The sequence below is a fragment of the Furipterus horrens genome, unplaced genomic scaffold, assembly GCF_987537825.1.
Source record: "Furipterus horrens unplaced genomic scaffold, mFurHor1.1.pri manual_scaffold_6, whole genome shotgun sequence".
NCBI lineage: Eukaryota > Metazoa > Chordata > Mammalia > Chiroptera > Furipteridae > Furipterus > Furipterus horrens.
Genome location: NW_028327176.1, coordinates 193861546 through 193886130, shown reverse-complemented (window position 1 = coordinate 193886130; position 24585 = coordinate 193861546). Strand labels below are relative to the sequence as shown.

Sequence of the window (24585 nt, the reverse complement as noted above, 5' to 3'; positions counted from 1 at the left end):
CACTGAGAGGCTCATCCTGCTCAGATGAGTCTCAGGATCTGAGCACCCCCACCCTTCTTGCTCCTTGTCAGCGGGTCTCAGACATGGTTGCAAATCACTGCGGATTCCGTGGAAACGCACATTTTGGCATCAGGGCTGAGTGGGTCCCGGTTTCTCATTTCTGATGGGGACACTGCTGGTTCCCTGCCTACTTTGCAGCCTGGTGGCGAGCAGAGGGAAGAGAAGTGTGGGGGGAAAGAGGGGTTGAACAAGATGGCGGGCCTGCTGGAAGCAGCAGTCAGTGTGCGGGAACAAGATGGCGGAAGTGTCCCGGAAGTGCGGCGGAAGGTCAGACTTCCCGGAAGCGGCTTCTAAGTCCTCCGGGGGCGGGGATGAGGTGCCAAAAGCCTATCGGAAGCGGGGCAGAGGATGTGTAAGACCTTCGGGAGCAGGACAGAGGACCCCGAAGTCCCACGGGGAGAGGGAAGAGGACGCGGCGGTTCTTCGGGGGCGGGGACAGGGTGGCGGAACACTCCCGGAAGCGAGGCGAGGCGGAATACCTGGAAGACCTTCGGGGTGGGACCAAGATGGCGGGCCTACCGGAAGCTGGACAGGGTGCGTAGACCTTCGGGGGTTGGGCCTCAGCTGCGTGGGACCTTCTAGGGCGGGAACAAGATGGCGGGCATGCCGGAAGAGGAAGTCACCCGGAAGTCCTTTGGGGTGGGACCAGGAGGGCGGAAGTGTGGCGGAAGGTCAGACTTCACGGAAGCGGCTTCTAAGTCCTCCAGGGGCGGGGACGAGGTGCCGGAACCCTATCGAAGGATGTGTAAGACCTTCGGGAGCAGGACAGAGGACCCCGAAGTCCCACGGGGAGAGGGAAGAGGTCGCGGCGGTTCTTCGGGGGCGGGGACAGGGTGGCGGAAGACTCCCGGAAGCGGGGCGAGGCGAACACCCGGAAGACCTTTGGGGTGGGACCAAGATGGCGGGCATACCGGAAGCGGGACAGGGTGCATAGACCTTCGGGGGTTGGGCCTCGGCTTCGTGAGACCTTCTAGGGCGGGAACAAGAGGGCGGGTATGCCGGAAGCGGAAGTCACCCGGAAGTCCTTTGGGTGGTACCAGGAGGGCGGAAGTGTGGCGGAAGGCCAGACTTCCCGGAAGTGGCTTCTAAATCCTCCAGGGGCGGGGCCGAGGTGCCGGCAGCCTATCGGAAGCGGGGCGGAGGGTGTGTAAGACCTTCGGGAGCAGGATAGAGGACCCCGAAGTCCCACGGGGACAGGGAAGAGGACGGGGTAGTTCTTCGGCGGTGGGACACAGAGTGCAGAGAGGAGAGCATTCCAGAGAGGGTGAGGGACAGACAGAGGGCGGTCCAGGGGGTGGGGGTGGGGTGGGTCCAGGACAGAGCATCAGCAGCAAGGCAGTGGCGAGTTGCAGGTCAGAATGAAGAAAATGGACTTTATTCTCAGGACGAGGGAAAGCAGGGGCTGATTCGGGTTTATATAGAACATACTATCTGTGTGTGTGTGTGTGTGTGTGTGTGTGTGTGTGTGTGTAGCGGGGTGGGGGAGTGTCCTCTTAAAGCAAAAGAATACGACAGTACAAATACAAAATTGGGTATCAAGTTGAAAAACAGAATGAGAAACCTCACCAAATCACCGCAGTGGTTCGATGAGCTGACATACCCGTAAGGCATCCCCCGGCGTTTCCGGCATCACGAGACCTGAATCCCCAGATGGCAACGGCACACACCTTAGGGATGAAGTTTGCCACAGACGGGCTTCTGACTTGGCCCATGTCAGACCCTGTTCCTCTCCCACTGTCGGGGAACTTCCAACGATGGTGACAACTTCTGTTCCTATGCCTTCCTGTCACTATACTGGGTATGCAGGCTCAGCGGGTGGGTGAGGAACACGTCCCGAGAGCCATTTCGACCCTGAGGTGAGTAACAATAACCTCACTACACATGGAAGTATCTGCGAACAAGTATGTTCCGCTGCAGAAACAGACGGTAGCGCTCATTAACTGCAGGTAGAAGACCTTACTTTTGCGGACTTTACAAAAAGCACGAGCACGGAACACATTGTGAGGGTCCCTTCCCAGGCCTCGGAAGTGAGGGTTCCTGAAGCTTAAGCTTCACTCACTTCGCAGCAGATCTGTGAAATTCTCGGATGGGGAACCGACGGAAGGGTTCAGTGTGCTCTGAGGAGAGCTGGAGGGGACAAGTGTGGGAGGCTGGCACTGGGGCGGTGGCCCTGGAGCCTTCCTGGGCTGAGACCTTTTTATAGCTGTTTCTTCTTACTTTCCTCTGTATTTCTAGATGAAATGTGTATGTTAATATGCACTTATTCATTATTTCAGGTAGTTGTCCTGTGAGTTCTTACTCTGTGCCACACAGAGTTCTGGGAACTGGACATACCGATTAGCATAAAGATGAGAATCGCTGCTCTTGAGCAGCTGACGGGCGAAGGAGGGAAACTCAGGGACGGATGCTTGCATGTGCACAATATCACACAACGATTAGTGCTTTAGGGAAAAGGAATCCACAACCAAGTACCTGGGGATCACTGCGAACGGAGGGTGCAGTGTGGCTGGTGCTCAGGGAGGGTCCTTTCCATGGAGAACACTTAGAACAATACCTGTGGGCAAAGGGTCCCAGGTAGAGGGGCAGCTAGTGCAGAGAAGGAGAGGGGGGGTTTGAGCTGGCTGAGGGACACTCGGTCTCGACCTCAACATGGAGGGTAACAATGCAAATCAGATACAGGTCCAGCAGCTGGAAACACAGGGTCCATGATCCAAGCTGAGCCACTTGGATGTTCCTTGGCAAGATGGGACAACTCTGCTGTTTTCAGCTGCAGCGTGAGCATGAGAGAGTGATGGCCGGAAAGCCCTGCAGAGGCCAGGGCGTGACTCTGTTCTAAAATTAGGCTTTGTTAAATTTTGGAAAATCAACTTCAGTGGAATCCCACAGTGATGACTTCATTTACAAGTGAGAGAAGATGCGGATGGGCTGCAGGGGTATGGGAGTCGGGTGTGTTGGAACTGTGGTTGGATAACTATTTTAAAACAGGACTTCCTAGTGTATTTGAAATGGGCTAACACTGAATGAAATAAAGTGTGAGTACTTGGTGTGAGGCTGAGGAAGGACATGTTTTTATTTTATAATTTCAGAGAACCGAGAGAAGCAATTGCTAGGTGGGGCCTGTGGTTTCTCTCTTTACTATGACTTACTTAGAAGATACACGTACATGGAAAAGGTCACTGCAGTTCCATCCACACAGGGAGTGGAACAGCCTCTGACGCTACTTGAAAGTCCCTAGTCTGGCCTATGTGCAGGCATGACCCATGATACGGGCTTTCTGCTTTCTGAAAACATTGCAATGCATAGAAATTAAAAGAAAAATAGGAACAGTGTGGGGGACAGAGCTTGCGTTGTCAACACTATAAGAATGCTTGGCGAGACAGGTCTTCTCAGGAGACCAAGTGTGCAGCTGAGGCAGCCTTGTCCATGTCACTGCTGACCAAAACCTTCTCTTTCAGCAGAACCAAAGCCAGAGGTCTACCCATGTCCCTCCTGCTCTCTCGCCTTCTCCAGTGAGAAATTCCTCAGCCAACATGTGAAACGCAGTCACCCCTCTCAGATTCTCCCGGGAACATCTGCAAGAAAACACCTCCAGTCAGAGGACCGCAGCCCAGCGGAGCAGAGTCAGCAGCAGCAGCAGCACCATGCCGTTACACACAGTTGGAAGGACACAGGGGAAGGTCGAGAGGCCAAAGAAAGGTCCAAACCTTTGCTTAAAAGGATCAGGCAGAGGAGGGTTTCAGGGGCCTTGTTGAAACCTCCCGATAGACAAATGGGAAGCTTGAGTGAGCATGAGGGGATGATGGAGGAAGAGCTCAGCACAGGCCAGAAGGCGAATCCAGAGGACACAGAGAAATTATTCATGGAAGTAGGAGCGTCAAGAATTGTAACAATCAAATTAGGAGGGTGTGGGCAAGGCTTCAATGACAGGTTACAGCTCAGCAGACACCAGAAGATACACTCAGGGGAGAAGCCCTATGCTTGCAGGGAGTGTGAGCGAGGCTTTGCACGTAAGTCACATCTCATCTCACACCACAGGACACACTCAGGGGAGAAGCCCTATGTTTGCAGGGAGTGTGAGCGAGGCTTTGCACATAAGTCAGCTCTCATCAGACACCAGAGGACACACTCAGGGGAGAAGCCCTATGTTTGCAGGGAGTGTGAGCGACGCTTTGCACGTAAGTCACATCTCATCTCACACCACAGGACACACTCCGGGGAGAAGCCCTATGTTTGCAGGGAGTGTGAGCAAGGCTTTGCACAGAGGTCGGTTCTCATCAAACACCAGAGGACACACTCAGGGGAGAAGCCCTATGTTTGCAGGGAGTGTGAGCGAGGCTTTGCACGTAAGTCACATCTCATCTCACACCACAGGACACACTCAGGGGAGAAGCCCTATGTTTGCAGGGAGTGTGAGCGACGCTTTGCACAGAGGTCGGTTCTCATCAAACACCAGAGGACACACTCAGGGGAGAAGCCCTATGTTTGCAGGGAGTGTGAGCGAGGCTTTGCACGTAAGTCACATCTCATCTCACACCACAGGACACACTCAGGGGAGAAGCCCTATGTTTGCAGGGAGTGTGAGCGAGGCTTTGCACATAAGTCAGCTCTCATCAGACACCAGAGGACACACTCAGGGGAGAAGCCCTATGTTTGCAAGGAGTGTGAGCGAGGCTTTGCACGTAAGTCACATCTCATCTCACACCACAGGACACACTCAGGGGAGAAGCCCTATATTTGCAGGGAGTGTGAGCGAGGCTTTGCACAGAGGTCGGTTCTCATCAAACACCAGAGGACACACTCAGGGGAGAAGCCCTATGTTTGCAGGAGTGTGAGCGAGGCTTTGCATGTAAGTCAGTTCTCATCTCACACCAGAGGACACACTCAGGGGAGAAGCCCTATGTTTGCAGGGAGTGTGAGCGAGGCTTTGCACAGAAGTCAAATCTCATCTCACACCAGAGGACACACTCAGAGGAGAAGCCCTATGTTTTCAGGGAGGGTAAGTCAGGGCAAATGCAGCCTCCACGGACTTTACACCCCAGCCCTGAGGGCACTTCAGATAAGTATACCGGCCCTTGACTCTCCCCAAGAGTGTCATTTGTAAAGAAGTAACTGGTTAAACAAATCCTCTACTTTCATAACAAGAGATGAGATAGACAAACAGCTCCTTAAATGCTATGGAGATGCCAACACCAACCTCCTCCCTGTTTTTTGGCCTCTTGTTCTGAAACGTGTTGTCTCCATACAACTTTGAATCCCACTCGCCTTACTCCCCCCATCACTGAAAGCAGAGCCTTCCAGGAGGACCTCACAGAGCTAGTGCTCCCAGCCACAGAGACTCAGCTGCTGCAAAGGCCTGAGTCCAGAGTCAGTCTGATTAGGCTACCACCCAGGGAGCAGTATATGGGGGGTGGGGTGGCAAAAAAACCCCCAAGATGTATTTATAAAAAGTTGTGTATTTATTCTTACATATTTAACCTTCAGTCACCTTCAAAGTGCTCTCCATTTGATGCCATACACCTATCCAGATGTTTTTTCCACTGCTCAAAACAGTTTTGGGCCCTGGCTGGTGTGGCTCAGTGGATTGAGTAGCCAGCCTGTGAACCAAAGGGTTGCTGATTCAATTCCCACTCAGGAAACATGCCTGGGTTGTGGGCCAGGTCCCCAGTTGGGGATGAGCGAGAGGCAACCACACATGGATGTTTCTCTCCTTCTCTTTCTCCCTCCCTTCCCCTCTCTCTAAAAATAAAATAAAATAAAAATCTTAAAAAAAATAAAAGTTATAAAATACATTTCTAAATAACCCTCAAAAGAAATCACAATGGGAAGTTAAAGAATAATTTCAACACAAAAAAATTTATGCATTAACAATCGTCGGCGGCGGCGGCGGCGGCGGCAGCCGTCCGTCTCGAGAGACGATGGTGTAGCTTCTTAAGGGTCTATCTGCACCGCCGAGAATGGGTGTGCAGTCCGACTCGGGAGTGACACGGTATCTGTCTCCTCCCGTGTTGAATCGACATCTTGTGATGACGCTGGAGTGTCCTCTCCAGTGGAGCTGAAGCTACAGAGCCTGGGCAGGGTGATATGGAGGGTCTGCTGTTGCCCATGCAGCAGACCCCCCTCTCTTCGCAGCTGAAGGGTCCAAGGGAAAGACGGAGTCAATACAGCTTGGCTTCAGGTGCGCCGCAGGAGTTGCCGGTGTTGACTACAACGTCAAACCGCCTTAGGGACTCCGGCTCCGGATTTTCTGTCGGGGTTTACTCCCTTAGCCTTTCCCCTGAAGAGGTATGCTGCAAGGCAGCGGAGGTTTTTTGGAGTCAGAGTTTTCCTTCTCTGCATTAACAATAAGGGCTTAATTATTAGGTGTCATCCCTAACATGTGCACTAGATGGCAGCAGAGAAGAGCGTTTCCTAGCAGTGTGCATCTGAGCACGGGGGGCATTCCACTCTGTCGGCATAGAGGGTCCTGCCACATCCGCTCGGAATTCTGAGTGCTGGGAGGGGTCTTCCCTGAGAGAGTATAGAACCCTGACGTATCAGATCTGGGCCCTGGGATTGTGGGGAGGCGTCTCACCTGAGAAAGTAGGGGGTTCTGTCATGTCACCTCTGAGTCCTCTGACCATGGGGACATGTTCCCTCACGTTAGAACTGGAGATCCTCTCACAGCACTTCCAGATCCATTTAGTGTAAAATGTGGACCCGCCTGAAAGAGTGTGAGGTCCTTTGGCATCGCCTCTGGGGCATGCGACTGTGGAGGAGTCCAACCTGAGAGACGAGAGGATCCTGGGGTGTGAGCTCTGAGTCCTGTGAGTGTCAGCAGGAGTCTTACCCGGGAGAGCAGGGGTCCTGTCACGTTGGCTCTGGGTCAGTATGTGGTTTTCACACCTTTGGATTTTAGGATTGAGAAGACTGCCTTCTTTAGTAATCAAAGACCTGGTTAAAACAATATAAAACAGAAACATATTTTAAGGACACATAGTATCTTCACTGTGTAGGCAGAAAATGTCTCATGCTATCTTATCTGCTGCTACACAATACAAGAAAACCGTCCTTTTAACAAAATAAAATAGAACCAAATTCTGCTTCTACATCACCTTACTTTTCTTATTTACAGTCATTTTCTTAATTAAATTTACTCTCATCGTATTCAGCTTCACCATCTATAAAACCTCCTCTCTCTATATTTCTCTTCACAAATCTTCTACCGCTTCCCTTTCAACATTCTGCTCTCATCCTGCTTGTCCTCTGTCTCGTTCTAAAACAACCAGCCGCACTTAGAACAAAATTACCCTATTTTTTGCACTATAGGACACACTTGACCATAAGACGCACCTAGGTTTAGAGGAGGAAAACAAGAAAACAAAATATTATGAACCAAATGGTGGGCTAAAATATTTAATAAAATATAACAGAATAATATTTCAACCATGCAAAGTGAACGGCAGTTAACACCGGTATTAAGAACCATCATCGCTGTCATGAACAAATGAGGAGAGCCTTTAAAGTTCAAGTACTCTTCTAGTTTTCTGGGAACCCCCAGAACTCATGATCGCTAGCGTCAGGATTTATGGGGGCCTTTAATAACAGGCATTGAGGGAGTTAAGAGGTATCACTGGTTGTAACAGTCACTGACAGTATCACTATCCTGGTTACAGGTGCTGGCGGAAGACCCCCAGTGCTGTTTCGGCTAGTGATAACCCTTAATCCTCTCAGTGCCTGTGTTACTACTAGAATAGTGCTTTGGTGAGAGAGTTGGTTAGTGTTTAAAAACTTTTTTTTGCTCTGTCCATGGTGGCTCAGTTGGTCGGGTGTTGTCCCACAAATTTAAAGGTCACGGGTTTGATCGCTGGTCAGGGCTCATGGGAAGCTGCTTCCCACTGGCCGCATCGCCACTGTCAGCACGTGACAACTGCAACTACCGTTCTAGGCGTAAAAACTGACTTACACGCTCGTGGTGGGTTTAACCATCTCACTGGATGCAGCAAGAGATACAAGTGAGTTTCCAATTTATCTCTAGATCATGACCAGGGGAAGGGAGTGGGGAAAAAAGAGAAAAAAGCTCAAACCACCGCGAATTCTTCTTAGAGAACTCGGCCCTCCATACGTAGGGGACGCTCGGCCGAAATGACAAGGTGGGTGACGATGAGAGCAATTTAAACAGATTTAACCAGAAATACCCGATGCAGGTGTTTCCCGCTCGGAAAGCACGTGAGGCAGGTGTCTTTGCCGAGGGGTGCGTCTGAGCAGAGCAGCGTCAGGGAACCAGGTGCAGGACGGGAAGGAAACGGCTGGTCTCTCACAGGCCTGCAGCGAGGCCCCTGAGACCTCAGAGACCAAGACCGCCAGCCTGCAGCCAACCCCTCAAGCCAGACCCCTCCGATGCGGTTCTGGAGACAGAGCCAGGCTGCCTGCATCTTCCAGGGCCGGGTGGAGCTGCCGTGGAGGTGCGGGCCCCTCCCGGCCCCGGCCCCTAGGCTGTGTCAGACCCGCTCAGCCTCTGCTCCCTCCGCAGGCTGAAGCCCTGCTGCCCACAAGGCTCTCGAGCGCAGCGATGCTGGGAGGCCAGGTGCTCACACCCAGGAGGAGCCGACAGGGAGGCTTGTGGAGGCGTCGCCGGTCTCCCCACATTGAGAACAACAGGCTCACTTCAGAGAAAAGGGTCTCCCACCCGCTGTTGGCAGGAACGAGCATGAGTGCGGCCCGGGGCGGACAGTCTGGAGGCTCCTCCAAAGTCAAAACTAGATCTGCCGTGCAACCCAGCGAGTGCCCTTCCGAGTGTTTCTGCAGAAGAAGTGGGATCAGTGCCGCCAGCACATCCGCACACTCGGTTCGTGTCAGCGTTACTCACAGGAGCTGAGACGCAGGGACAGGCTGAGTGCCGCTCAGTGGATGACCAGATCCTTCCACCTTGGACGTGGATAAACCCGAGGACGTTATCATAGATAACAGAAGCCAGACTCGGAAATACTGTGTGATCCCGCCTTTCTGTGGACTCTGTAGGCGAAAGTCACAAGCCCTCTGCTGGGGGGCCTGCAAGCGCCCCCCCCCCAGGTGTCCTGTGACCTCAGCCTGCAAGAACTTGCGAGTCTTGCTGAAGCCAGCGGCCGCACGCGGCTCCTGATGGCTAAGTCACGGAATCCAGGGAACAGAGCGGGCTGAAGACCTAAGCCTCCTTCCCATAGTGATAACACGGGATGTGGAACAGACCCTTGGACCTTTGTGATTTACCACTTTGCTCTGTAGCTCCACAGGTCAATGTTCATCCCTCTTAGTGGGACAGCGTAAGCCTTTTAGTTCTGTACCTCTATAGGTTAATGTTTATTCCTTTTAGTGGGAAGAATGTTTGTTACCATGTAAGTCTTTTTAGTTTCTATTTAGTTTTACTTAAAATAATTTTTTTTTCTGCACCCAATAAAAGAAACGGAGGGCTGTGAATAATCGCTGATGGCCTGAGCGAGCCACAGCCCTCCGTGCATAGCTGGCCACTCATCCTGCTTGCTGGAATTATCTCTGCGTCTCTTTCCACAAATATTCACGCAACAGGACTCAACAACAGTTGACAGAGAAGCAGAGCAGAACGGCAGTGACCGGGGGCTGGAGCAAGGGAGGGGGGACGTCGGTCAGGGCGAAGCCTCAGTTGTGCGGGACGAGGAAGCACTGGAGACCCAGGGTAGAAACTGGGTGACCACAGTTACCGGTCCTTCCCACACACCTGGAGGTGGCTGAGAGCGCCTCGTAGTGGCAGCCCTCCTGGGACCCCGAGCACCGCAGAGAAACCCTGTCGGAGTCCTTTTACCTGAAGCATACAGACGGACGCAGAGGCCAGACAACAGGGCCCGTCGTGTACTTGACAGCAGCTTGGAGGGTCAAGTCTGTGGACTCTGAAGGGATGTTTCCCCATTTCGACTTGCCCACAAGTTTCTGTCCTTTGCAGACTAGAGCTTGATGTGAGAAAGCTGACATATTTTATTATTGAATTTAATAGGCTGACACTGGTTAATAAAATGGTATGTATAGGTCTCAGGTGCATAATTCTATAGCACATCACCTGTATATTGTACTGTGTGTGCATCACCCCAAGTCAAGTCTCCTTCCACTACCATGTACCCCCCCGTCACCCTCTTCTACCTCCTCCCACCCCCCTCTCACACGCCAGTGCATTCTTAAGACCCCCTGCTCTGGGAGCGGCCCCCACTCCTCCCTGCACTCCCCAAGCTCCGTCACTGCTGCTGCTCTGCTCACATTGACCTTCACCCCCAGAGCCAGTGCCGGGCTCGGCTTAGAATGAGCTGCTCAGCAAGGAGCGAGTGAACAATGAATGAGCCGGTGTGCGGCCCACCCGCCCCCACTGCCTGGATACGCACCCACATGGGACCTGGCACACAAGTCCCAGCTCGCCTGCATGACCCTGGACAGGGCCCTCTCCATCCCACCAGTGAGACAGGACTCAGACAGCCTGGGTCACTGACCTTGACCTTGCATGTCAGTTGGCAGAGGTGGGGGATGCGAGTCCCCCCCCATGGGCCAGGGTCTACGCGACTCTCTGGCTCAGAGCAAGCACTGGGGGTGGCCCCTGGCGCCTCCAGATGTGGGGCCAGAGCCGGACTGGGACCAGGCACCCCTACCGGGTGGCCCCAGCGTGGGAAGAGCTCAGAGGGACCCGTGCAGAGGTGCGACTGGTGGGTGGAAACAAAAACCTGGACCCTGGCTGCAGGGCCAACTCAGGGGCTGGGGGTGGGAGAGGGCAGCGCCCTCTGCTTCCTGCAACGCTCACCTGCTGTGCAGCCAGGGCGGAGCAGCTGTGAGCAGAGGCTGGGGCTGCAGGGCTCTGAGGGCACCTCAGCAGGTGACAGGGTGGGCATTCCCCACACCCGACAGCAGGGGGCAGCAGAGAGACAGGCTTCGGAGCCCCACCAGCTGCGCCCTGGGCTTGGGGTGGGCTTCCCTGGGGAGGCTCAGGGAGGATTTGGGGGAGCAGCCTGGTGTGGGAACAAGGCTACCGGAGCCCCTTCCTCGAAGCCCTGGGTACCCTGACGCGGCAGGCACTGGATCTCCCTGAGTCAGGCCACACTCTTGTCCCCACAGTGCTCCTGTCCCCATGGCCTCCGTCGGTGTTTGTTGATTGACCACGTGACCCAATAACTGGGTCAGGGCCCCCACCCCACAGAGGAACCTCAAGTCCTGGACGCTGCTGCCCCCTGGTGGCTGTGGCCAGGAGGACCCTCCTGGGCTTGGAGGTCTGGATCCCCGAAGGTGTCCTGAAGCTGCTTTACGGGCACCTGGGGCCTGACTTACACGGGAGCTGCCTGTCCTGTGCCGAGGCCGGCAGGGGCACCTACCTTTCCGAGGGCCCCCCAGGCTACAGACTCTGAGGCTGGCTTCCTGGTACCCTGGACTCAGAGGCCCTGCCAATAGGGTGCACGACTACATTTGAATTTCAGATAAACGACAAGTACTCTCTCGGTTTCTCACATGTCTCAGGCAATGTTTTGTGTTTCACTTGCTGTCTCTGGCAGCCCTACTTGTCCAGCCTGGGAGCGGCCCCTCCAGCCCCTGGCCTGCCCTGCGTGAGGGCCCATGGCCCCCCAGGCGGAGCTGCCCCGCGTGCCCACGGACTCTGCACCTCAGCCCAGCCACAGCGCCCTGAGTTCAGCCAGCTCGGAGGCCCTCACACCCCAGCTCAGGCTTCTCCACCGGGACTACAGCTGAGGAAGGCAACCTCAACTCAGCAACCCCTGTGGCTGGAGGCACAGGCTGTCCCACGGTGAACTGATGACCCTGTGTCCCTGGAACTGTTTCTGGGGACCCCGAACAGAACCAGAGGGCAGCTGCTATCGAGGGGGTGGCCGGCAGAGGGACAGGAAGTGGGGTATTCAGGAGGAGCACCCCACACTACCTGAGCCCTGCCCGCTGGCAGCACATAGCATCTGAGCTGCCTCCACTTCCAAAGACCACAATTCCTGGTCCCCAAGAAAGAAATGAGCAAAAACTCAAACGCGAGGAGCTGAGACCACCAGGGCCATCACGGCCTGGAGGTGGAGGTCCCCGGGCCCCGCCAGAAGCGACAGCAAGCAAGCAGGGTCAACTGGCCACCAGAGGCCACAGGGCTGGCGCAAGGGCCCGGGGCACAGGAAGCCCGTCCCGGTGGGAACCGATCTGCGGTCAGGACCCTCCCCCTCCATGAGGCCGCTCACAGAGCAGCCCCTGCGCGACTCCACCGGATACTGACACGTGGGTGGGACGAAAGAGTCAAAGGGTGGTTTTCCTTGGGGCGCTCATTGATTGGAGATACTGTAAAGCGGTTTGGGGAAGCCTGTGCGGATGAATCAGTTTTAACAACCAAATGAAATGTCATGATATCAGAAGCGTGTGCCCTCCTCCGCTCCTCTGTAGCCCCTGGCTGGGCCTGGGTCTCGGGGGCGGGGTCCGCACAGCCCACCTTTCAGGGGCTGAGAGCGGCTGGCGGACAGAGGGGGCAAACGACAGCACCATTGTGTTTCGGGAGATGCTGAGAGCCATGAAAACAACAGGCTCAGGCGACGTGACTAGGCAGTGAGGGGGACCACACTGGTTTTCTACTGCGGCCCCAACACAGGGCCTCAGACACAGCAGCCACACCACAGAGCGTGCGCCGGATCGCAGGTGCCGTGACGGGTCAGAGAGCCGAGGCGGGCTCATCGGGTGCGCTCCGCCCCGGAGGCACACTGACGGGAGAGTTCCCTCCCAGGTCCCTGCCAAAGCCACTCCTGGCTTCCAGGGGCCACCCAAAACCTCGGCTCCCCGTCCCTCCATTCAGCCTCAACGGCTGACCTTTGCCCCCCCGCCCCACGCCCACCCAGGGCTCACCTGCAATGGTTGCCATGATACCTCTATGACCCGTCTTAAGAATCTTAGATCTGTGACCCGTGCTCACAGCGCCGGGTTGGGACCTCCGCAGGCACTCCCCAGCAGGGGCAGGGAAGGGCTCCCCAAGATCTTGTCCTAATGAAACACAGACTTGGCTGTTGGGACACAACTGGCCCTACGGAGGACGGGGGGGGGAAGCCACCTCCAAAGGACAGCAAGTTCCCCCAGGGCACAGACCGCCGGGCTGGCTGGGGGGCAGGGCAGGGCCAGTGGGCAGACACAGGGCCCTCGGGTGGGCACGAGAATGGCATGATGTGATGGATAGTTTTTAAAGATCCCGCTGTGATTTGACATTGGAAATCACATCTGACACGGGGCTCGAGAGCACAGGTAGGATTCAGACCCATGAAGAGGGAGAGACATGTGCTTCAGGTACAGAGACGCGGGCACGCGGCCCAGAGGCGGGAGACGTGAAGGCGGGGCCGGGACGCACGCCCCGAAGAGGCCAGTGAGTGACGGGACGGGGCAAGGGGGGCAGGAGACCCTCTGCGGAGGAACAGACGGGACAGGGGGGAGGGGGACCCTCCGCAGAGGAACCTTGGCATGGGGCACAGAAGACCCAGATGGAGCAGTTCAGAGCAGAGGGGACAGGGGACAAGCAGGCGGAGTCATGGGAAGAGGGGCGACAGGAGACACTGGGAAGCAGGAAAGGGGAAACCTAGGGCCCCTCCATGAAGGGAACAGGGCAGAGCAGGGAGGGGACCCTCCATGGAGGGGTTAGGGCAGAGCGGGGAGGGGACCCTCCATGGAGGGTCAGGGCAGAGCGGGGAGGGGACCCTCCATGGAGGGTCAGGGCAGAGCGGGGACGGGACCCTCCATGGAGGGTCAGGGCAGAAGGGAGAGGGGACCCTCCATGGAGGGCGTAGCGCAGAGCGGGGAGGGGACCCTCCATGGAAGGTCAGGGCAGAGCGGGGAGGGGACCCTCCATGGAGGGTCAGGGCAGAGAGGGGAGGGGACCCTCCATGGAGGGGGTAGGGCAGAGCGGGGAGGGGACCCTCCATGGAGGGTCAGGGCAGAGCGGGGAGGGGACACTCCATAGAGGATCAGGGCAGAGCGGGGAGGGGACCCTCCATAGAGGGTCAGGGCAGAGCGGGGAGGGGACCCTCCATGGAGGGTCAGGGCAGAGCGGGGAGGGGATCCTCCATAGAGGGTCAGGGCAGAGTGGGGAGGGGACCCTCCATGGAGGGTCAGGGCAGAGCGGGGAGGGGACCCTCCATGGAGGGTCAGGGCAGAGCGGGGAGGGGACCCTCCATGGAGGGTCAGGGCAGAGCAGGGAGGGGACCCGCCATAGAGGGTCAGGGCAGAGCGGGGAGGGGACCCTCCATGGAGGGTCAGGGCAGAGCGGGGAGAGGACCCGCCATAGAGAGTCAGGGCAGAGCAGGGAGGGGACCCGCCATAGAGGGTCAGGGCAGAGCGGGGAGGGGACCCTCCATGGAGGGTCAAGGCCGAGCGGGGTGGGGACCCTCCATAGAGGGTCAAGGCCGAGCGGGGAGGGGACCCTCCATGGAGGGTCAAGGCCGAGCGGGGTGGGGACCCTCCATAGAGGGTCAGGGCAGAGCAGGGAGGGGACCCTCCATAGAGGGTCAGGGCAGAAGGGGGCGGGGGACCCTCCGTAGAGGGTCAGGGCAGAGGGGGGGAGGGGACCCTTCATGGAGGGAACAGGGCAGAGCAGGGAGGGGACCCTCCAAGGAGGGTCAGGGCAGAGGGGGACGGGGACCCTCCATGGAGGGGGCAGGGCAGAGGGCATTGGGGACCCTCCATAGAAGGGTCAGAAGAGAGGGGGTAAGGGACCCTTCCTATGGGTGTTAGGACAGAGGGCGTAGGGGACCCGCCGTGGAGGGAGAAGACAGAGAGGTTAGGGGACCCTCCGTGGACGGAACGAGGCAGATGGGGGAGGGGACCCTCCATAGAGGGAACAGGGCAGAGCGGGGAGGGGACCCTCCATAGAGGAAACAGGGCAGAGCAGGGAGGGGACCCTCCATGGAGGGAACAGGGCAGAGCGGGGAGGGGACCCTCCATAGAGGGAACAGGGCAGAGCGGGGAGGGGACCCTCCATGGAGGGAACAGGGCAGAGCGGGGAGGGGACCCTCCATGGAGGGGGTAGGGCAGAGCGGGGAGGGGACCCTCCATAGAGGGAACAGGGCAGAGATTAGAAGGGGCCCTTTAGAGAGGGGGCAGGGCAGAGGGCATTGGGGACCCTCCATAGCGGGGTCAGAAGAGAGGGGGTAAGGGACCCTTCCTATGGGTGTTAGGACAGAGGGCGTAGGGGACCCGCCGTGGAGGGAGAAGACAGAGAGGTTAGGGGACCCCCCGTGGGCGGAACGAGGCAGGTGGGGGAGGGGACCCTCAGTGGAGGGGGCCCGTGGAGAGGGCGATTCGGACTTTCCGTGGAAGGGGGAGGGCAGGCGCAGTGGGCACCACGTACTGAGGGAGCACACGAGAGGAGGGTGGGACCCCCTCCACTGAGGGGGGGCAGGGCAGAGGGGGAGGGGAACTCTCCATGGAGGAGGCAGGGCGGGGGGCAGGGGACCTTCCATGAGGGACAGGTGACGGGGGTACTGCGCCCCCTCTATGGACGGTCCCCTTATTCCCCTTCCCTGCTTCTCTCCTGGGTCCCCCGTCCTCCCTGTCCCCACGGCTCACCCTGCCCTGCCCTTCGCAGGGTCCCCCGTCCTCTCCGCTCCGCTCCGTCTGGGCCTTCTGCCCCGCCTCCTCTGTGGACGTGCCCCTGGCCCCCGCACCGTCCTTCTTCCCAGAGGGCCTTCGGGTCCCCCACCCTGTCCACTCACTCACGGGCCTCGGAGGGGCGGGTGGCCCCGGTCTGCGGCCTTCGTGTCTCCCGCCTCCTCGGCTGCGCGGCCGCCCTCTGGGCCTGAAGCACACCTCGCCCTCTTCATGGGACGCGAGGGGCCATTTTCACCCGGGGCGCCACGCGGATGTTTAGAACACGCAACACCTGCCCGTTCAGTCAGGGGACCGACCCCTTCCCTTAGGTGGTCCCATTTAAAAACTGACCACCTCGTTTCAAGCAGGGGCCCAGACAGAGGGCTCTCCTCGGTCTGTCGGCCGTGTCGGCACAGCCGACGGGACGGTCAATTCACGGGAAACATCTGAGAAAACAGAAAACAGGGAGAGAAAAAGGAGGAATCGGGAAAAGAAAGCGAGGACGGCCTTGAAGACAGACCAGCGCCCCTGACTGAACGGTCACAGGCCGCGTGTTCTCCGAGTCCTCGCAGCCCACCGGCGAGGCGCGGCCCCCGGGTGAAAATCGCAGGTCTGAGTCCTACGCGCTCTCGGGACACACCTCACGTGTCATTTCCAATGTCAAATCACAGAGGGGTCTCAGGGGGGTCGGGGGTGGGGGGAGGGGCAATGAATGGGGACGGAAGAGGGTCGGGTGGCGAACTCACAGCACACAGACGACGCGGGACGGGGCTGTGCCCCTGCCACCTAGAGAACCGGGTCAACCGGTAGGGTGCCAATAAATTCAAAGACAATTAGATAAGGGGTGGGGGGCCCTCTTGAACGGGATGAATACCCTTTTAAAGGAGACCCCGTCCCAGACTTTTCGGGGGGGCCGCTTTGTCAGTGACACCAATGTCTAACCACTAGGCCGTACGCCTGAGACTAATATTGAAGGTCAACTCTAACGCAAAGTTTGAAAACATTATTAATATCAGAAACCTAAGTGAGATAAATAACATCTAAAATCCATAAATAAAAGAGGTAACTCGGGCTGATCTTTAAAACACACAAATCACATCATGTCATTCTCGCGTCCAAAGGCCTTCCCGGGCCCGGCAGCGGTCCGCTGGGCACACGCCCGGCCCGGGAGGAGTCACACTGCCGGGAGGGGAGCGACCTGTCTCCTCCTCCAGGGGCCTCCGTCACTGCTCTGGTGGCACCTGGCAGTGCTGCAGGACAGACCCCGGCTTCCTTGACAGTGGGCTAAGCATTCGCTTTGGCGGCTTAGTTCTCGCGTGGGAGAAGACACACGCGTGCATTTTTTTTTTTTAAAGCCTTCATGGTTGCGGTAGCATTTTCAACCCACCCGAGAAAGCTTCATGCGCCCCCAACGCCCACCCTCCCCGGCGCCCCCGCCAGCCTGGCTCACCCAGCCCTGGGGGCAGAGGGCCAGGGCGGTGCTGCCCAAGCGGCCGGTCAACGGGCACCCGGTCGCGCGTCTGAACAGAACTGCAGCGCTCGCAGAAGGCAACGGAGGGAGGCCAAGGCTAGGATCGGCCACGAGCCGGGGGGACTGATCTTTCACCACGCAGGGGTGCATTGGCAGCCGCGTGACCCCACCACGCTCTCAGAACTCCATCGCCACCTCCCGGGGACCCGTGAATCGCCCACGGCAGGAAGCAAGCAGCTCCCCGGCTTCTGAGGACCCACGGGCCCTCTGCGGAGCCCTTCAGCTCACGCGGCTCGTCTCAGCCTGCGGACACAGGACACCTCAGGTCCCGGGATGCGGTCTGTTTTGAGTTCTGAGTTTCACCTTGACAAGAAAGCCAGGTCTGGGGCCCTCGTAAGACCGCTGCCGCGGCGGTTGAGACAAAGAGTGCGCCATTCCTCAGGAAAACGAACCATCAAACAGACAGAAACAAGAACCGCCACGTGCTCCGGCGGCCCCCACCGACGGGGGTTTGCTCAGAGAGCTCAGGGAGGGTCTTGGAGAGACATGCGCACAGCAGGCCGACCTCAGAGAACAAGAGAAATCTCCAAGAAACACTCTAACTCTCTACGTAAAGGATCTCAAAAAAAGAACAACAAACAAGCCCAGAGGAGTAGAGGAAAGGAAATCATCAGGATCAGGCCAGAAACAGGTAGATGGTCTTTAAAAAAAAAAAAGAAAAGTACAATACAAAGCACCTGCAACCGAAAGGTGGCCCTTTGAAAAAACAAACAAAAGCGACAAACCTTTCTCCAGGCTCATCCGGAGAAGAAGGGAGCCCTGGCCAGAGAGCCCATCGGTGAGAGCGGCGTCCCAGTCCTCCAAGGGCGCGGGTTCCACCTCGGGTCAGGGCACGGACGAGAGGCGGCCTGTGAGTGTGTAAGAGAGTGCAACAGTAAATTGATGTTTCCCCCTCTCCCCCCCACCCCTCCTTCTCTATCTAAAAGGCAATGAAATAATAAATAAAGAGACAGGATCCCCCCATCATTAAAATCAGAAACGAGAGGAGCAGTAACAACGAACCCCACGGAAGCGCTAGGGACGGTAAGAACACGTCGCCAACGACCACACGCCGACACGCTGGACGGTCTGGACGCCACGGACACGTTCCTAGACACGCGCCGCCTTCCAGACTCCACCAGGAAGAAGCAGAAAACCTGAAGAGACCGATCACGACGAATGAAATTGAAGCGGTCATCAAAAACTCCCAAGAAACAAAAGTCCCGAACCGGATGGCTCACAGGTGAATTTTACCAAACATTCAAAGAAGAACTAACACTCATCTTTCTCGAACTCGTCCAAAAAATCAAGAGACAAGAAGTCTCCCAAGCTCCTCTCACAAGTCTGGAATCATCCTCCTTCCCAAACCACATAAAGACACTAGAAAGGAAGACGATTAGAGGCAATAGCCCTGAGGAACGTAGATGCTACAATCCTCAGCAAAATTTTAGCAAACCAGACCCAGCAATACCTTGAAGAGATTATCAACAACGAAAAAAAAAAAAAAAAAAAAAAAATATCATGCACCATAATGAGACAGCGGGGCGTTATTATCTCACTATCCCAGGGATGCAAGGTCGGTACAGGAGCTGCAAACCAACAAACGCGATGCGCCACAGAAACAGCATCAAGTGTGAAATCACATGATCCCATCAACAGGTGAAGGAAAAGCGTTTAATAAAACACAGCGCCCGGTGAGGAGAACACGTCTCAGCAAAGGGCTACGAAAGGGAACACACGTCAGCATGAAGGCCACACGTGACCAGCTCACAACCAGTAACACACTCGGTGGCGACAACCCGAAGCGTCTCCCTGCAGAGCGGGAACAGGACGGGGGGTGTCCGCTCTCACCGCTCCCATCCGACACGGCACCGGCCGTCCTGGCCGCAGAGACCGGGCGAGGAGAAGAGACCAAAGGCACCCGCATTGGGCGGGAGGAGGTGACGCGGTCGCTATTCGCAGATTCTGTGCACAGAGAGCCGCGACACGTCTCCCAACACTGCCGGGGCTGACGGACGCATCCAGTACAGGAGCCGGACACGAACCAAAGGGCCGGACGGAAATCGGTCGCATCTCTAGGCACCAACGACGAACTACCAGAAAGGGAAACCGAGAGAACGACCCCACTGACAACTGCGTCAAAAGACAACAGCAAACCCAGGAAGAAACCTCACCAAGGACGCAGAAGGCCTTGTCGGCGCCAAGGCCGGGTCCCGGCGGCTCCGGGCACCGAGCCCGTGAGCGGCGCTGCTCCGGGGCTCGCGGTCCTCCGACGGGAGCGGCACCACCTGCACGTCACAGCCACACGGACGGTACTTACGCTCGGTCTAAGGTGAGAGACGGTTCATGACTTCTCTCTGTGTACTGGGCGGAACGGTGCTCAAAACTGTGGTCATAACGCCTCATCTCCATACGCGCCCTCCTTCCAGAGACGCTCCGGTTCCTCTCTCCACTGGGCGGCGAGAAGGATGACGAAGGCCAGAGAGTGAAACCAACAAGCCGCGTCAGGCGGGGGCGAGACGAACCTGAGAGACAGAACGTGACTCGTCCAAAGTCCAACACTTACTCAGCCGTCAAGCCAGAGGGAGTCTCGCTTCCCATCCGAGGCTTCATGGGTGAGGGTGACAACGCCAGGCCGTGACGGCGGGCTTTCGGTGTCCGAACCCAGTGAAATCTCCCTGCTCCTCGTGTCCCACGATGCGGGCCAGGGAGCCCCCGCGGCTCATCCTCTCTCTCTCCACACAGTGACTCGGGGACCCGGGGCTTCTCGGCTCTGCGGCTGCACCGAGGGCCCCGGAGGCCGGCTGCCCCTCCACGCTCAGCTGGCGAGGCCCACGGACCAGCGGCACGCAGGACCCGCGGACCGGCAGTGGGAGGAGGGCCCGGGAGGGCCGCTCCCTCCGGTCCCGCCTCTGGCCGGACCTGGACCGCAGGGCGGGAGGGCTGGGAGACGCAGGACAGCGCGACCCCCGTGCATTGCGCACCCGGGACGGCCGCCCGCCTCCCTGTCCCCAGCATGTGCAGCCGACTCTGCCCACCGTCTCCAAGAGGAGTGACCGGGGAGAGGACTGAAAGAACGGGACGTCACGCCAACCAACGCAGCCCCTCCGAGGCCCGTGAGTAAAGACGACACTGTCCACTCGTTTCCAGAGACAGTCGGCTCGCTGTCCAGACTCACTTTCTCCCCCCTCACCCCCCCACCCCGCCCCTTTATTTCTTCTTGACGACAGAGAACGCGTCATTCTGGAGCCAACGTCCAGCGGTCAGCCGTCCCCGCACTGATGACAACCACGATCTTGAGACAGAACAGAGAAGCCAGTGCCTGTGGATTTTGGAAGGAAGCAGTAGCCAGCCAACTGCGGACAGAATTCATAACTGGATGACTGACCGGCACGGCGGTGACCCGACGGGTTTCCTGCCTGGATGTCAGCTCTGTGCTGAACGCGGTGAGCCTCGGCACAGCTCCACGGGCAGGACGGGATGGAAGCAGAGAGGACTGGACAGGTGCCGGTCGGAGCCAGCGTCGGGGCTGCCAGGGACCCTTCCCTCGGCTCCTCTCCTGGCCCTGCTCCCGCCCTGAAGCTACACCCAGAGCCAGGGTCAGCTCCTGAAATGCCCAAGCAAAGCTGGAAAATTGACCCCTGTGTTCCACCAGCTGTGGAAATCCTGCTTATTCTTTCTCTTTTTCCTCCCGCCAGTTTGCCCTGAAAACCACCCAGTTACGTGAAGCTTCCACGCGGCGCACGGAGGGAGAGGAGTCTCACTGAGGTCCTGAGGGAAACCAGAGCACCATCCGAAGGACCAGAGAACTGGTGGGGAGTCCAGGAGAAGACGCCCGGAGGGGGAGCTGGGCCCGCACGGAGCTCACCGCGGGGGCCACCGTGAGCTCTCCGCCACGCTGGCGCCGAGGTCACCCCCGCAGGTGCTGAGACGGACCTGCGCCGGTGTCCTCGCGGCCTTAACCGTGGCCTCCCGACCTCTGCCGCTCAGCGGTGGGAGGACAGGCGACGGAACCCCACTTAGGACGGAGAAAGCACGGCACCCCCGTCGCTAGCTTTGTCCGAAGGGTGCAGGGAGAAAGGTACTGAAGTGGAACAGGGGTCGGTGGGAGAAGGCCCCAGAGCCCGGTCTGCAGACCCACCCCGTTCTGGATTTGAGTTTGAAGGACAAATTAAGTTTTGAAAATAAATCTTTTTTTCTGTTGTGTTTTCAGCTTTGCCTCTGTCTCCTATGTTGAGGCTAAATTCCTTGTCTGCAAGGCAAACATAAGCAAGTGCAGAGCAGCTCTCAGCCCCCCGTGCGGCCGGGGAGGGAGGTGCAGACCCGGCACGGGTCCCCGCGCGTGCACAGGCCCGGCCCGACCTCAGCACCCAGGGAGACCGGGGCGGCTTTGCACCCCTAAGTGGGTGCGCCTAGTGGGTCGGCCGGTGCCTGCGGATGGCCCACCGATCGCCCCAGTTCTGATGGGAAGTGTGGAGCTGCTATGACCACATCCACACCCCTGAGACCACAATCAAGGTGTGGCACACTGGAGGTGGGGCGCCCGGGGGTGGGGGGCGGGAAGCCTCCCCCCCCCGCCCCGGCCCCTTCTCCCTGGGGCCCGGGCCCCGGCCGGTGCTGCCGTGCGCGCCTGCCCGCTGGTGGCCCGGTCTGGAAGCGCTTCCCCACCCCCACTTCTCAGGGAACCCGTGGGTGTCAGGTCAGCGATGCACCCGCTGAGCACCAGGGCCTGAGCCTGAGATCAGAAAGGGAGGAAACCAGGGGGAAGGCGGAGGAGGGGACCGACCACGGCCGTCTCAGGAGGTGGGGGCCAGGGTCGGGGAGCTCAGCTGTCTGTCCCACAGCAGGGCTGGCTGAGAGCAGGGCCCCAGGGTGCTCTCCCACACCCGCCTGTCTACGGACACAGCCCCTGGGCGGAGGGGGCTCCGCAGCTTTGCAGCTGGGACTGCAGAGGAGCCTCCGGGCGGTGGGGGAGGGGCGCGGACGGTCCCACTGCTTGGGTCCTCAGCTGGCCTCATGATGGACAGGCTGACGGTTAAGGTGACGCTGTGGAGCCAGACTGCCCGGGGTCTTACGAAATGGTGAGACCTGGGCACACAGGGGCAACTGAATGACTAGGTGGACAAAACATGCTTTGGGCAAACATGACAAGGACACTGCGCCACACAAGCTGTACACTGCAGAAAGGGCCCATGGCTCAGTCACCAACGAAGGTGCCCAGGAACCTCCCACTTGCTGTAGGTGCCTGCTGTGGGCATAGTGCCCAGTGTCCTCCTCTCCCACGGGATGTGCTGAGCCTGGGCCAATGTTGGGAGCAGAGCGTCCAGGCTCTGTAACACCAGGGTTCTTTATGTCATTTGAAAATCTGCCAGCCCGGATACCCTCCACGGGACGCATTTTGAAGACATGGGTAACGCCCAGTCCTTACAGACCTCAGCAACAAGAGGGTACACACCTAGGAAGCACTCAAGCATGGGGAGTACGCCAACCACTCGGGCTCGGGTGTTGCTGGGCGTGGGCTGGAGGACAGCAAGACACCAGAGAGCATCAGGGAGGCTGTAGGAAGGCTGGCCTTCAGGGAGTCCCCACCTGGCTGGGGACTGGGGCCCTTGGGGGTCGCAGGGCGCACAGACTTGTCTGCATCTACAGCAGCCACCACAGGGGCTGGCCACGTGGGCCTTGCCATGCACCTCCTGGCCATGACACTGCTTCAGGTGTCTGCACGGGTGGCAGGTAAGAACAGAACAGACACTGCCCAGGTTGTCCCTGAGGGGGTCTGTGGCCTGCTCCGCGGAGAGAAGGGGCTTCTGGCTGTCCGCTCTCCCTCCATCACTGGCTTCAGAAAGGGCACGCAGGGTAGCTGCTTGGGAGGAGTGAGTTCAGAGGGCTGTGAGGTGGCTGCACGTCCAGTCCAAAGGGAAAGAGGGATGGTGGCAGGTCCCCAGGGCAGCCAGAAAATAGGACCTGGAAGGGCCTGTGGTCGCCTCCCCACTGCTGGACTCAACCCCCACTGTCTCAGGGCAGGTGGCAATACTGGCAAGAAAGCTGAAGGCCTTGTGCCCAGTTTCCCCGGGAGGGCCACAGGGCAGTGGGACGGCACACACGGACTCCTGGAAGCCCCTGGGGGCCGCGGCTGCCCTGTGCTGCAGGATGTCCCTGCGGAGGGCCTGCTCCCGGGTTTACGGCTCAGGCTGAAGGGCAGTGGATGCTCTGAGAGCCAGGGGGTGGGGTAGAGGGCGCAGAGGGGATTTTGGGGTCCCTTTCCACCAGACACTAAGCCAGCTGCAAAACCTAACCTTAAAGTCTAGCCCTCTGGAGAGCAAGACCACTAAAACGGCGTTGGTCCGGCAGACACAGCATACAGCATATAAAACAAAGTGGAGTCACTCATGTCAACCAAGACGGCTGCCAGTCAGCCAGGACACTTCGGTTCAAGAGGGAAAATACTTAAGTCAGAGCAGGCCCACCTGGCAAGGAGACACACCTGAGATATTTGCACATGTGGTCAGAACAGTCGTGTCTGCAGAGTGGCACTACCCATAGGGGGGCTCCTGGGGAAATGCCACAGTTGGCATCAGGGGTGCCAAGGCATTTACTAAAGACCCAGAAGGGTGGAGTACCCCACTTTCCAGGTGCGTATAACCGAGGCAGGCTCCAGACCACTGAGAGAGCCGAGCTCCACACGCCAGAGCGCCGCTCCGCACCCCACTGCCCTCCCTTGGCACCCGCCGCCGGAGGCTCTGCCCTGCTGCCCACCTGGCTCCGGAGAGCCTTCCCACAAGACGCCGACAACGGCTCTGCCCCCCGCGCTGACTCGGGCTCGTTTCCTTCCACTGATCGCCGTGTGAATTCTCTGAGATCGACGGCGTCACGTGTGCGACTCTCGTCTGTTCCCTGGAGCCGGGCTGCTCTGCAGGCGGCGAGGCGAGCCGCTTACAGGGACGTCTGTGTCACGGACAGGCCTCATGACCAGCCCCTGGGCTTGCACCCTGACCTTTTCCCTTTAACCCTAGGCTCTGGCCCCTAAACCCTCCCTAACCGTTTCCCTGTGCCCCAAGGGTTCGCTCTCGCCCACCTTCGCGCGCTCGTCACGCCGCGGCCCCGCCCCCCACTCCCCACGCGGGGCACCAGGTGTACGGCGGGAGCCGCCCGCAGCGCCCCCCCGCGCGGCCCGCACGCAGGCCCGGCCCCGGGCGGCGGAAGTGCGCCCGCGCTGTGTGTCCGACTGCCGCGCAGGCTCCCAGGACCGGGTTCCGCGGCGCCCCAGACCCTAAACGCCCAGCACCGGGCCTGCGCCCGGGACCCGGACCCGCAATCGTCAGCGCGCCCCGCCCAGTCACCAGACCGGCAGTTGGCCCGCCCACCGCACCTGCTGTCCAGTCGTTTCAGGCCCGCGGTCCTCCGCGCCGGGGTCCGCCTTCCGCCTTCCGCCTTCCGGCCGACGGGGC

General features: G+C 58.5%; 1 protein-coding gene across 1 annotated transcript; it reads left to right on the top strand.

Moving 5' to 3' along the window:
* Positions 1-1055: 1055 nt before the first annotated feature.
* Positions 1056-5136, top strand: LOC150008079 (uncharacterized). Its single transcript, XM_090280858.1, has 4 exons — positions 1056-1110; positions 3516-3987; positions 4264-4827; positions 5100-5136. The coding sequence occupies exons 1-4, from the start codon at positions 1056-1058 to the stop codon at positions 5134-5136; spliced, it is 1128 nt and encodes a 375-aa protein (XP_090136984.1).
* Positions 5137-24585: the final 19449 nt, after the last annotated feature.